Source organism: Myxocyprinus asiaticus, chromosome 10 (genome assembly GCF_019703515.2).
Source record: "Myxocyprinus asiaticus isolate MX2 ecotype Aquarium Trade chromosome 10, UBuf_Myxa_2, whole genome shotgun sequence".
Lineage (NCBI taxonomy): Eukaryota > Metazoa > Chordata > Actinopteri > Cypriniformes > Catostomidae > Myxocyprinus > Myxocyprinus asiaticus.
In genome coordinates, this window is record NC_059353.1 from 30,375,300 (window position 1) to 30,390,863 (window position 15,564).

The 15,564-nt window shown below is 36.2% G+C and overlaps 1 protein-coding gene across 1 annotated transcript in view; it reads right to left on the bottom strand.

Moving 5' to 3' along the window:
- The window catches only part of LOC127447656 (discoidin, CUB and LCCL domain-containing protein 2-like), a 32,023-nt gene extending 28,186 nt beyond the window's left edge, over nucleotides 1–3,837 (bottom strand). The window contains exon 1 of the mRNA XM_051709626.1: nucleotides 3,552–3,837. Coding sequence (XP_051565586.1) covers nucleotides 3,552–3,657 — 106 coding nt within the window. The 5' untranslated portion in view covers nucleotides 3,658–3,837. The remainder of the gene's footprint in view (nucleotides 1–3,551) is intronic.
- Between the last annotated feature and the right edge of the window lie 11,727 nt (nucleotides 3,838–15,564).

Sequence of the window (15,564 nt, forward strand, 5' to 3'; positions counted from 1 at the left end):
GCCATGGTTCTCCCATTGAAGATATTTCGGTGGCTGCCCAAGTGATAGCCTATTTAGGACTGCCGAGGCAGATTTAATGATAATCTCGCAATCAGCTAAAGGCTTCTCATCTGCACTTTCGCACGAGTGTAACGGAACCAGCTCGCGATCATGATCTACTCTTCTCTCTGGCACGCGCGTGCAACAACCGGGCTTCCCTCAATATTGCGGTGCACAGACCTCTAAACTGATGTGACCAATTTCAATTCTAGTGAGACTTTTCTAGTTTAAAGCGTTACAGAGGAAGTCAAGTCGAACCTCTCAAACAGTAGGCAGCCCTGACATGCCAAACAGCACTGAGGAGGAAAAGAGCAACACTGTGCTATGCGCTATATTTTTTAATTATACATCATCACCTTTACAAAATTGTTTCACGAGTTTACATGAGTAAAAGTAATTGTTATATTTTGACAAAATGTTATAGTTTCTTATGAAATAATCTAAAGGTAGAATCTATTAGATCTCATTTTATATCAACAGTGGCAGTTGTAGTTAAAGTTTCAAGATTTGTTTCAGCTAGTATTTATTTTATCATAAATACTATAATTTGTTATTATTATTACTATTATTTAAGACTAGCTACACTGACCTAACCATGGTAATGAGGAGTCTTTCCTCCTGTGTAATATGTTCTGTTTGAATTATGTTTGAAATTAGGAAACAAACGGGATAATAATGGGCTCATATAAGTAAACATGCTCTTCAATTTTTAAAAGGGGGGAGAGAAACATTCCTGTCGCTTTTGTTGTTGACGTCCTTGTACTTGAAAACCATGAACAAAACTATGCAACATAAAAGGAAATGCGACCCAGGATACATTAAATACAGGTTACGTTTTTACTATGGTGGGTCGCCACTTGATTTCCAATGTAAAATCTGGGTCCTGAAGCAAAACCAGCTGAGAACCACTGAGTTAAAGGTACAGACAGGAGCAGTCTGGCTGCGCTGTCGCGCACCTACAGTATATGTTAATTGTTTATAATCATAGGACATTACTTTAAAAGCTCACACAGCTGATTTTTTTCACTCCTTTAAGGGTCATTGTAACTGATAATAATAATTGTGTAATACCGTGATACCGTGAAACCCTGATATTTTCTGAGACGGTTATCGTACCGTGAATAATCTCATACCGTTGCAACCCTATAGTCCATTAGTCAGTGTTAAGGATTATAATGTATAATAAGTCTCCGTTATGGTCAAATAACGCCATTTAGAGGGATATATGGATGCTAAGCACAGCACATCAACATGGTAACTAACGGATATTCCACAAATAAAAAGGCTAAATAACTATAACATCTTATTGCACAAAACTATCAAAAAAAGAAAGGCTCCAATACAGAGCGGCACAAAACCACTTATGCGCATCCTGAATGCAGAATGATGCAGAGTGCTTCAGGGTGATCCTCGCCGCAGATTCAAAAGCACAGAACTGCAAGATAATATTGCAGGTACACATCTAGTTCACGACATCAAGCAGATTAAACTGCAACTATTTATTTAAGCAGTGTCGGACCGAATCAGCAAAAGACTTTAATCTCTCCATAGCACCTCACAAATACGGGAACATTGCTCACAGCAGAGGATTTCATGTCCAACAATGACCGTCTTGTAATGTGTTGTTGATGCAGCACTTTGATGGCTGAAACAGCAGCGGTACATAAATGGACTAAACTTAAGGCATTAAAGAGACTAAACTTCTTGCAGAGGGTTTTACTGTGCTGACTATAATTTTAAGCTTTTAAGCACAGCAAGCTATAATCATGCAAAAAAGCTCTCCAAGAATTTGCGTCTCTCAATTAATTTGTCTCCCATTAAAACCACTACCACTAAAAATATTAAAGTTAGTAGTCGACCCACTAATCAACTAGTCAGTTGTTGGACAACTAGTCGAATAGTCGACCGCTGTAGCACATCCCTAATTTAAAAAAAATGTTTTTTGGTTTTCGGCCCTGTGTGTCCATGATTTTCGGTTTATTTTAGAGTGTCTTTGTTACGCACAATACATGTATTAACTATAGTAATAACAGTCAATTATGCATAATTACAAGCAACCAATCCTAAACCAAATCCTTACCCTAACCCTAAGTAAGTACATTTTAATTAGTAATAATCAGTAATTACTTGTGTAATTAAACCGTAACAAGGACACTGTAAAATAAAGTGTAACCGAATTATTATTTCGGTGCATCACTAGTTATAGTTACTGATATATATCCCTTCCCCATGTAAAAACTAGCCTTGGTCTCTCCTATAACCTGTCCACATAAGGACATCCCATCAATAAAATTTGATTTCACTGTATTGTCAATTTGAATGACCATTTATGCACAAACCAAACCCACACACAAACGTCCAAATGGCTGAAAATCCCCCCCTCCCAACTACCAGAGAACACTTGCACAGAAAACAACAAATGAGTTGTATATTTTCAGCACCCAATGTTTGTCCTGCCATACAAGACGATGTAGCCCAATGTTTAAAGATCTGGGCTGGTGGGAGTAGAGTAGGTTCAAACTCCAAAAGGTTCATTAACTATCCATTTAGATTGCATGTATTTACTGATATTAAAATCAACTTACAGTCCACTGAAATTATGCATATACATTTTATCAGAATGGGAATTGAACCAAAAAAATAAATAAAAAAAACATTAGCATTGATGATGTCATTCTCTCCCAGTTCAGCTACAGGAACTCTATCCATTGTGCTCTTGATCAAGACACTTATCCGCAGATTACACGAGAAGGACTGAACCTATAATAAGTGTACAACTAGTTGCTTTGATTAAATGCAATAGCTTTCAGTCTGGACAGGGGCTTTACGGAATGCACATGCACTCACTACATATTTGGAAAAGAAAAGGGGGCTGCAGTAAGCCCATGTAAGGCGTTGCGTCATCACGTTTTTCTGCTGCTCCAGCTGTTGCAAAGAGCAACAATGTAAGGAGCCGTTCACGACGAACACGTATTTGCGTCCGTCTGCGCTGTTTTTCAGTCGTCTACCTATGTAAACATGCGCTAGATGGACGTCTTTGACCGTTGCGCCGCGTTTTTAGACGCAATGTCAGGGTAAAAAGAACTGTGTCTCGAGGCACCTGCGTCCTGTTGCGTTTAGCCTTTTTAAAGCGCAAAAACAAGTTCGGTATGAACGGCCCCTAACACTTTCATCACAACGCAAATTCGTTATTTAGCTGATGCTTTTACGCAAACCTAGTTGCAGTAAACTCATTAAAGTTTCAGTCTTCCTGATTAAATGTCTTGGTTAATTGTTTGTGTGATTAAGTCTTGATCAAGAGAATTAATGGTGAAAGTTCACTGCTCTTTTTGGGATTTAAACCTACAATCTTTCAGTAACCACCCCAGATCTGTACCCACTAGACCACAGCACCCCGAGAGTTTGTTGTGAAACCGTAATTAGTCTCAAAACCAGATGTAGTGGTGAGGTGGTTTAAGAGACGTTATCCCAACTCATAAAAACCTTAACCCCGGCGCGGAATGATCACGTACCTTTCTGCGCCCAAGAGCTTCTGGCACCGAGGAGGAGGATGAAGACGATCAGGATGACGACCGCAGTCGCTCCGGTCCCTCTGCCCACCATTACCGACGCGTCCATCCCAGCAGCCTGCAGTCCGAATGCATAATGCAAACGTGTTCTGATCCAGCTGCGAGTGTATATGTGTCCGAGTCCTGATGAGTGTATGTGTACTAACGGGATGGTTTTACTGACGCTTCCTGAACTCTTCTGCGGCTCACCTTTAGAACAAACACGGGCTCTTCATCCCCCAATTCTATTGCACGACTTCCTCAACTTCCGCTCCTCCCACCACACAGCGGCCCCTAGATGGGAATTCTGTGGTATTCCATGAATTGTTGTGGATAGGGAAAGATCAGTGGTTTGTTTTTGTTTTACTGAAAGATATACTCTGAACATTGGACAAAAGTTCAACATTATGCAAGAAAACAAATGTGTCATTATCTATTATAACAGAAAAGTAATTTTTGTATGTAAAAAGTGCATAAATAATCTATTTTTATGGCCTTGTTAGATAATATATATATATATATGCAAATTTAAATCAAATATAAATATAAATGTCACATTTCTCTAAAAACAACAGAAGGTTTTTGATTGTATAATATAATATACTATAATATACTCTGAACACTGAACAAAGATTTAACGATATGCAACAAAACACATTTTCCATGGTTTAAAAAAATAATTCTAATAGTAAAGTAATAATGTATGAAGACAAAAGTTGTACATAAATGATCAGTTATTATGGCCTTGTTATTGATATAAATGTCAGAAGACATTTTTTGATCGTTAAAGCCACTGTAAAGAACATGATATTTCAAAAGATTAATATCAGAGGTTTGTTTTTGTTTTAATGAAAGATGTACTCTGAACATTGGACAAAAGTTCAACATTATGTGAGAAAACCAATTTGTCATTAGCTATTATTAATAGCGAAGTAATTTTTGTATGAAAAAATAATTTTTAAAAAAGTGCAAAAAAGAATATATTTTGATGGCCTTATTAGAAAAATAAATAAATATGCAAATGTAAATCATCATCATCAATCATCATACAAGAAAACAAACTTGTCATGGGTTAAAAAACAAAAAACAAGAATAATAATCATTCTTGGCCTATGAATACTTTAAAAGCTGTGCATGTGTTCTTATGCCCTTTGTATTCGTGCTTAGAATGGTGGATGTATGATGTCCATTTTCTCTTAAGAATCACTGGGGGAAAAGTTTTGTGATTGGTAGTTCATGTCTTTGAATATAACATTTAGCTAAAATAATTATAAGATTTATTATAAATGGGATCAGTGCTTTGGTGAGTCCTTGTCACATTTCCTTGAAAAGTGTAAAGAGAAAAAAGTGCAGATGAAAAAAAGAAGGAAAAAAAAAGAATCAGATCCTTCCAATCAAAGAACCCTTGAGTAGTTTCAATACATCTGCATGGGCTTTGATTGTTAACACATCTATTATTTTAGTGCAAATTCCAAGTTACGTTCCACTTATATACAAAAACTCTCAGCCACAGCACAGATTCATGATTTTGGCCACATCTGATACAGTATGTTCAGAAATTTCTTTTGACAAACTAAAAAGTCAAGTAAGATCAACAGAAGAATATTAAAACGAGAAGGTCATTTTTTTTCTCTCTCACACAAAGACAAGTTTATAATAGTGGCAAACATTTCACAATTTCTTGCTGTTACAATTGTGCCATCCTTCAAAGAATCAGACAGTGATGAACTTCTGTTACTGGTATAAAATGATATTATTTCTCCTCTAAACACCTCATATTAAATGAGTTTGTTCATAGTTCATGAGTTTGTGCTAAGGCCTAAGATGTTTGACTTTAAGAGGTGTTTAATTTTTGTGTGTTTCTCTCCCTTGGACCAAAGGAAGGCCTTTTCCTTTTCTCTCTTTTACTCAGTGCCCACTAATTCTTTCTGTCTACTAATTTCCTTTCAGTATTCTGACCTTGGGATAGCTCTGTGGTGAATCAGAGTCCTTCAGCCAAGGCTGTTATCTTATCAGTCTTCTCTCTGTACGTCCACATTTTGTGTGTGTGTGTGTGTGTGTGTGTGTGTGTGTGTGTGTGTGTGTGTGTGTGTGTGTGTGTAGGGCGTCATTAATTATAAATCCTTACACTATGACGCCATCTAGTTGTATAAGTCTGCTTGTCACCTTGTTGAATTTCAAAGAGAATACGACTGCCACATAGTGGAAAGATGAGGTAAGGCAGACAGTCTGTCAGTCTGACATGTTGTACACATTAAATATTTCAGCAGATCTTCTATTAAAGCAAAGCAAACATTAATGTTTTGACGTGCGACCTTTCCATACAGCCAAGATAGCTTCTCCTATATGAAATACAGCCCAGATATTCTGAATATGATCTGTCAATACTGAAAACTCATTTAGTAGCAGAAACAAATAGGACAATTATTGTATAATTAGTGTACATATACAAAAACAACACATTTAAATAAGTTACAAGCATTTTATTCCGCAAAACTATTAGGACCCTTATGCCAAGCCTAAAGTAAGATAGCTCAAACATGCTTTTCAAGCAAAACATTACACAAAAAGAAATGAGTTGGGTTTCAATTTATAAGAATAAGTATAGACTTTGGTTACACTTGGTTTGATGTTTTATTATCTAATGCACATGACATTCATTTATGTTCTGGTGTGACGTAAGTGTCCAAATATTTTTATACTAAATACACATCTTTGACAGTTTTACTTCAAGCACTCACACACATACACAAATAGACTGTTGCTATGATCTTTGTGTTGTGGTACAGTAGCTTACAGACACATTATTGAAATAAAAAGCTCAGTTTAGAGTTTCCCTTGTTCTTTGACAGCACTCCTTGATGTCTGCTGTAAAGGACAGAGCTGAAGAGCACAGACATGTCACATTACACTATCCTGCTGTGCATGTCAAATATAGATGAGCAGACTTTCCATTAATCTTTTTCTCTCTCTTTCACTTGCTAATTCAAGTTCTTTTTGCTTCAGTAGCTCCAGGACACCATAGAAGCCATTCAGTCAATGAAAAATCTTCCAAAAAGTACCGTTTTAGACATATAATACCATGTTTTTGGACATGTACCTTTGTAATACAGTGGTATATTTGGAAGTATCTTAGAGTATCAGGTAAACATCATGTTACAAGAATAAGTGTCTTGATATTTCTTAGAGTACCAAAGTATTTCCATCTGATACCATCACTGTACCATGGTCCCGCCACTGCACTTTTGTTTTTTTGTTTTTTGTTTTTTTTTGGTTAGGCAGGCCTATCTTACTCCAAAGCATTAAAAAAATATCATGTTTTTCACCAAATTAGACAATAATAGAAATTGCATTTCCTACTGTGTAATCACTTGTGACCAGTGATGAGAAACTACCCTCTAGTGGACAAGTGGACAAATTACTTAAACTTCTTGGAATCTTAGAAAGTGGATTCATCGCTGCAGGCTGGGGAAACACTTAAGAGATTTAAAGCATTAAAATTGTGATAATGTAAAAAAAAAAAAAAAAAAAAAAACCGTTTTAGTTAGTGGTGCTTGGTAAATGAAAGCATCACTATTCCTAATCCTATTGCTATTGCTATTACAATTACTATTACTATTCAGCTTTGGCACCACTCACAATTACTTTAGAGAATCTTAAATTAGTTTTAAGTTATTTTAAAGGTTAAGGTTGGAGTTCTTAGCAAATTCTATCATGTGATGAGATACTGTGGGGTATATACACTACCGGTCAAAAGTTTTGAAACACTTGACTGAAATGTTTCTCATGATCTTAAAAATCTTTTGATCTGAAGGTGTATGCTTAAATGTTTGAAATTAGTTTTGTAGACAAAAATATAATTGTGCTACCATATTAATTTATTTCATTATAAAACTAAAATGTATTATTTTTTATTTATTTATTTTTTTTTTTTTTGAATTGATGACTTGGACCAAATAATAAAGAAAAGCAGCCAATAAGTGCCCAACATGGATGGGAACTCCTTTAATACTGTTTAAAAAGCATCCCAGGGTGATGCCTCAAGAAGTTGGTTGAGAAAATGTCAGAGTACATGTCTGCAAGTTCTAGGTAAAGTGTGACTACTTTGAAGATGCTAAAATATAACACAGTTTTGATTTATTTAGGATTTTGTTTAGTCACAACATAATTCCCATAGTTCCATTTATGTTATTCCATAGTTTTGATGACTTTACTATTATTCTAAAATGTGAAAAAAGAAATTATAATAAAGAATGAGTAAGTGTTTCAAAACTTTTGACTGGTAGTATATTTCATTATGTGCTTATTATGGCATTTGGAATCCACTGTTTCATATTTTGTTTGTAATTTGTACTGAATGAATACAGTATTAATGTAATCACATGGTACTTTTAGCTGCTTTAAAAAATAACATGTTACAACCACGGTACATGTCCAAAAATTAAAAAAAGAACATGGTATTGCCATGGTTCGTGTCAAAAAATCAAACATTTTGATATGATAAAAACCATATTATTGCCATACTTTTTGGCACTTTTTGTTTGTGGAGCCATTGACCACATGGCATCATAAACTGCTCTCCAATCTCTTTAGGCACTCTGCCTCATTAGTTTAGAAGAGATAGAATGAATCTCTTCTGCTGCTCTGACCTCTAAGAGTCTAAATTGATAATCGGCACCATGGTAGCTAACTTATGGAGTATTTCAAAACAAAGAGTTCAGCAGAGCAGCACAAAGCATGTAGATCAAGCAGTCTGTTTTTCAGTGCTGCTCTGCAGCTGGGAGACACTGAGTACATTAGTCAAATGACTTAGCTTTGAGCGTTCCATTGAATAGTACACAAAAGGTCCCAGAGTATATAATGTGCTCCTACCGTGCTAGATATGGCTCATAATCTCAAAGAATTCTGTCTCAATTTTAAAAGGTTAAAAGTAATATTCCAAGTTTAATACAAATGAAGTTCTATCAATTATATCTTAACCTTCTATTTTAAAGCTGCACTATGGAAAATATTTTTAGTTAAAATGAACAAAAGTCCATTACTGAGCGAGCACATAAAAAAAATCTGTGTTAAAAACCCTTTCCTTTCCTTACCCTGATTCACTACTTTGTCTACAATAATGATTTTTATTCTGAGCTTTTGAGTCGAATTTGTCGCGAAATCACAGGCTTCATCGTCATTCATCCATGCATAGTTACGTAATGTCCATGAGTACAGAAAACAAGAGCCTGCTACTGTGTGGCATGTGTGTGGTGGCTGGGGAAGATACGGCTGTTCAGTCAGTCACAGTTCAGGACAGCAGCGACAGTACAGCAGTCTCTGGATGGATGTTTAATTGTTAGCTGTTTGGCGAAGTTGCTTGTTACACTGCTTGAATATGTTTTCTGGTAGGGCTGTTGAAGCCTACAGTATATTGGTTGTCATGCTTAAATTACTCAAACATTACTCGGGAGATATTGTGTTTAATAGTTTTAGTTTTCAGGTTACGTTATGAGGTTATGTTAACATGTTTACTAACATTCCTGACTTATGAGTATTTTATAACATTACTGTATTATCGAGGTATGTGCTGCTGCTTTCTCATTTCTCAGTCGCAGAAATGTACATGTAGTTCTATCACTTTCCATTGCCTTTTTAGCAAAAAATGCAGAATGAGACTTTTTTTTCTGCAAACACTTTTCATGTGGAGTTCAAAGCGGCCCTTGAGGCTGGTGCTCACGCCCTGACACGAATCATGAACGCGGCTTTACGATTGCGGTAACAAAGCGGATAGCCACAGTCTGCAAGCTGATTAATATTGGAGGATGAGAGTTTAAGAGATTTAATGCGCATTGCAGTGAATATGCAACCTATGTGGGGACTAGTTTGTTCAATTAGTCAAACTCCCACTAGACTTTGGGAAATGTTTAATGTTACTCGAATTGGTGCTATTTTAGTCCATTTCTATCTTTATAGTGTGGAAGGCCTTGTTTGTAAAATGTTAATAAAGCATTATATTGTTACATATTGTTTTGTTTTCTTTCCTAAGAAGGAAATAAATGCATTTTGATAGGAAAATACGTATATTTAGAGTCAAATTTCAGCCTTTTCAAAATCTGCGATTAAGCGATTTCAGCGTTCTGAAGCTTTCACGTGACTGAGCTGTTGAATTAGCCATGCCCCCTCATTCGTAGGACAATTTTTTTGCATACTTTTCCATGAAAAAATTGCTTACAGCACTTTTAATCATGATTAACTGTGAAAAATTATGCAATTAATCGTGATTAAAAATTTGAATCGACTGACAGCACTAGTTTAAACAGAGTGGACATGTTTAAACACAGTATCTGCTAGGAGGGCAATGGAAAGTGAAAACCCCTCAATATCTGAGCAGACAGTGGTCACCTGTGGACACAAAAGTGGTCATTGTGGTATATGTTTCTGTATGTGCATGTTCTTTACTGTCAGTTGGGTGGCCCCTCGACTGCTGATTGTGCATGCTACATTTGTATTTATTTATTTTTTTCAAACCAAATGAAGCCCAGCATGGTGGGTGATCCGAAGTTCATTCATTACTGCCACACGCATGCTTGCACGCACACATACACACACAGCCATCCATGCATACATCTGTTTAGTGCTGTCTTTTAGAAGGAGCAACAGATGGTATGTGATATTTGTGGCAGGGCCGTCACTTAAATTCATATGGTCCAGGAAAACATTTTTATGTTAGGGGTGCATTGAGTCGGCTATACATTTACACTAATGCATTTATTGCAGGTAACACTATCACTATTTCTCAAAAGTTTAGGGATTTGAACAAACCCCCAACCCTAAGCATTAAACTTCGGCACATAATTTGTCCTGCAATCTTTGTGCTAAGAATATAAATGATACAGTACCTCAAACTGTGCGGCTTGTTGAGGAGAGAAGAGCTATTACAGAATGCTATTTATTAAGTGATCAGACTTATGATTTTCATCTGTCAGATGATGAAACAGGCAATAAACGTCCCATTGACTTTTGACTTCCATCCAAAAGCCCCTAGCAAGCAATACCCTAGAAATCCCCCAGAAAAAAATAAAAATAAAATCCCCCTTAGAAAAAACTCTAGTAAAAGTTCAATAAAAATTCTAGTTTCCAAATGTGATTTTCTCTCAAACAATATCATATAACATGAAATACTCCAGGATTTTCAATGCAAGCTTTAACAAGGGCTTTAACATCTGTTGGGGAGGCCCAGGCACAAAAGATCTTTTCACTGCACATATGGAGAACACATACATACACAAACAGAATACAGTTCACTAATATCAATACATAAACACAACAGAAGACATACACATACACACAAATCCCCAGTAAGTTCACAATGGGCGTGGGAAAAATACAATCATTAATCATTCTTATATATTTCTTGCTCTGTCTCTTTTTCTCTCTATATGTGTATGAGGTATGTATGGAACAGCATTTCTGTGTGTGTGTTCCACCTGTATGTGTGCTTGTCCATCACTGCTAAAAAGGACTCTCCAACTGTCACTCGCACAAAGAGTGTGGTCCATTTCAGAAGTTCATGTGTCACAGTATCTTCTTTTGCTCTCAGGGAGAATATTTATTGATTCTGTCTGTTCTGGAGGATAGACTCAGATGATGTCTAAAACACTTCCGCAGCAGTATTAATCTAATTCACATAGCACGAGTAAGACATCTCACATGGAATTTTCACTGATAAAGGGTTCAAGTAAGGATTCATAATTGTGGTGTAAAACATTTGATTTTAGAAAAGTAGACCTTATTGAGGTTAGCCGGCATATTTAATTTGCTGCAAATAATAACAGTTTGTTCTTATATTTCTATTAATCAAAAACAGTGTCTCAAAATGACTGGTTTTGGTATCCGCTCTAAAGTGACGACACTTTAGAGCAGGCCACGCCCACAACTGGTGACGGACTCCACCCTATAATCATAGATCCTCCCCTGAGTGATCGACACACAGTCCGCCATTTTTTTCCACGCTGGAGCAGCTAAAGTGAGAAGAATAATGTCTCAGCTTCGTAAGCGTCATACGTGTTCTGTTATAGGCTGTAAAAGTGAACATAAGAGTCTTCATGTACTCCCGGCATCAGAGCCACTGAAGACGCAGTGGACAAGTTTTGTTTTTGAAGAAAGTGTTCCCCAAAACATACCAAAATTCGTGTGTGTTTGAGCAAATCATTTTACACCAGACTGCTTTGTGAATGAGGGTCAATATAAAGCAGGCTTTTCTAAATATTTGATTCTCAAGCTTGAATCAGTACCAACTGTTCGTGTTCCAGCTTTATATCCTGAAGATGTAAGTATCGCACTTTATATTTTGTGAATGTTTGCAAATCGCATGATGCAAGACAACCCCCTAAAATATCATGTCTCGTTATAGCGCATAGCTAACGTCATTAGAGTATATTTTGTGTTGCTCATCCATCGTTGCTAAATGGCTGAAAAAAACTCTGGTATTTATGGTGTCAGTCATATTGGTCCTGATTTGTTGTTGCTATAGTATTCGAAGCACCAGCTGTAAAGACACAGCCCTGTTCCGCAAAGGGGGCGGGAAGCAGCAGCTCATTTGCATTTAAAGAGACACGCACGAAAACAGCATGTTTTTGATTCCACCCAAAAAGAGGCATTTACAACATGGTATAATAAATGATCCGTGGGGTATTTTGAGCTGAAACTTCACAGACACATTCTGGGGACACGTGAGACTTATATCACATCTTGTAAAAAGGGGCATAATAGGTCTCCTTTAAAAAAAGCAAAAATCGAAATTACAGTGAGGCAATTACAACAGAAGTAAATGGGGCCAATATTTGGAGGGTTTAAAGGCAGAAATGTGAAGCTTAAACATTTTAAAAAGCACTTACATAGTTAATCTGTTAAAACTCATGTATTATTTGAGCTGTAAAGTTGTTTAAATTGTAATTTTTACAGTCATGTTAGGGTTTTAGGATTTGTTGACATTACATCGTCATGGCAGCAAAGTTGTACAATTGGCTATAACAAATTCGCTGCAAACTTGCCACAAATTCGCCACTGATCATTTTCACATGCAAATGAGCTTTGCTGCAAATTTGCGGCTAGTTTAGATTTTTTGTAAGGGTAAGTATTTTCAGTAATTTTCTCGTTTTGAGTAAATATGATAAAAATTCTAAAAATGCCTCAATTGTACTATACCTAATTTTTTGCTAAATAATTTTAACATGATAAAAGTAAAACTACAGATTGTCAGTTCATTAACACTTACTTTTCACCCTAATCCTCACACAGCGTTATCTTATGACATCTAAACACTTTCATTATAGTGCATGATTTAAAAAGCAATATATTTTAACATTTGGATTACATAAAATGTACACTAACAAGCTTGTTCTCGCACAGTTAAATTGTACAGTAGCTCAACTGAAGCTTTTGCCCTTTTTAACCTTTAACCTTCAAAATCTCATCAGTTTTCTATTTCAGATTAGCTTTTTAAAACTTGATAAGAGCATAAACCTTAAAACCATCATCTGATTTGGAGAAAATGTTACTTTTTTAGCACCACACAGTCCCACACCTTGGAACTGCCGTGACATGAGAAATGAAGCAAGTAATATCATTATGCAGAAATGTCGCCACAGTCACTTAATTTTCAAGAGAATAGGCTGAAAGTAAGTCTTGAGGCACAAAATGTTTCAAAAGTCAATGGGTAAGACAATATTCTCAGTGCTCTGGACATCTGTTGATTCTTATTAGTGAACATGCATGAATACTACATGTATAGACTAAATACAGCACATTCCCTCTGAACTCCAGGCTGATGTGAACATTCTCTATATGCTTACATTTCTGATAGAAAGTCCAGAGACTTGGAGCTCACACTTTCACATACGCCCAACAAAAGTTACCACTTTGGCCACTGGGGGCATTGTTTCGCCTTTTGGTAAGCACAGACCAATGAAAAGTCAACCTATTTTTTCCAAAATCACTGTGAGATCAGTCTGCTTGTTTCATATTATACTGTCACAATGATTTTAGTATTTATTATAGGGGTGTGTATATTTGAATTATAAATGAAGGTTACTTAACATATTCATTTCGTTACATTTGATAAATATCAAACAAAGTGGTTTCTGCAAACAAATGATGCCATTGATAACTTTTTCTCAGCCATTTTTGCAGTTACTTTTAACCAACTGGTCCCAAGGTAATTTTTAGTGGATGTATGAAGTAAGTTGCCCTCAAGTTCTCACAGGTGTCCTAGCAGAGTAACCACAGGTGTAGTTCATCTATGGACATCTCCACTAAGCTTGACAGCCAGAAAGTGTCCAAATCCCCTTTGTCTTAATTTTGTACTGTATATATTGTTTTACATTTTAAAACCTAACAAATGTCATTTGGTGAGATGTTTTGCTTGAAAACTGTGTGTGATTTGATATTTTGTTATTTAATGCAATGACATTCATATAGTTTAAGCGTGACAAACACATCAGCCACTGTATGTGTATTGTTACGTTTAGAAATAAAACGGCTAAAGTTTTCTTGGCTAATATGGATGCTTAAAGTTCAGGAAAGGGATTTGCTATAGTGTATGTATCAAGTCAATTCAAGCCAAACATTATTTATAAAGCACATTTAAAAACAACAAGAGTTTGTGTGCATGACATATGAATTATGACTAAGTGAGAGCATGCGTCTGGTGGTATTTGGTTTCAGTGTCACAGTGGTTATGTCTGATTTGTTTTTGGGATATGTATGTGTAAAAGTGTATGTATGTGACAGCAGTTTTCAGGGTGATTACATTAAGGGCTGAAAAAATATGTAAGCTGTACAAAAGGGTTAAGGTCACCCCAAGGGATTTCTCTGAGGCACAGAAATTCAGATTCAGAATTCTGACAATTGGCATAAATTCTGGTAGGCCCGCCCACTTGGAGAGCAATTGACTGTCTGACTGACATGAAAAGTGACCGACCCCAGCTCGTTTTGTTTTTAGATTGTGTTTAGGGGTAGGTTCATCTGAAACAGATGACACCACAATGAAAGATCGAAGTGGAGAAAATTATGAAAACAAATTATGTCATAGCAGTTTCTGAGAACAGTTGTGAAAAGAAAACACAGGAGAAATTAATGGAAAATGTGTGTAGCCAAAATCCTTTGCAGTCAAAATCTCTGCTCATCCAAAGGTAATTAGTATTGATTATTTCACAGAGAGTAAATAGAAAGATTTGCCAAAATACCAAAATCAGCAATCAAAAGTCAATATGAAATCAAACATTCTTCATGAAGTTCTTCCAAGACCAAATTATCTGAGATATATCAAAATTAAAGGAATAGTTCACCCAAAAATGACAGTTCTTTCATCATTTACTAACCCTTATGCTGTCTCAAACTCATATGACTTTCTTTGTCCTACGGAACACAAACTAAAATATTTTGATGGAGCCATGAAGGTTTATATCTATACAGTGCAAGTTCTGTCAAGATGTCAAGATTTATAGTGAAAAGGAGTTACGTTTTGGTTAGTTTCACACCCCAAACTGATCGGATCGCTTCAGAAGACATGGATTAAATCACTGAAGCCATATGGATTACCTTTATGCTGCATTTATGTCCTTTTTGGAGCCCACTGACTTGCATTGTATTGATATATTCACATCATATCTCCATAAAAATGACTTGTTAGTGTTCCGCAGAACAAAGTAAGTAATACAAGTTTGTGATAGCGTAAGGGTGAGTAAATGATGAGAGAGTTATGCTGCTTTTTACGCTGATATTTTTACTTAGTATCTATGATCTCCGACCACAAAGGCATTCCATTCTCCGATGCTCGAAAGATGACGTGCAAGGACACAAAACTGCAATGCTCCCGTGAGCTTAGCAGGTGTTTGACTGTCACTAGAGATGAAACCTAGCAACCCAATTGACGAACATTGGTTGCATTTGTGCTACAGGTGTACGCTTATCAAGAAAGTATAATTTGGGGCCT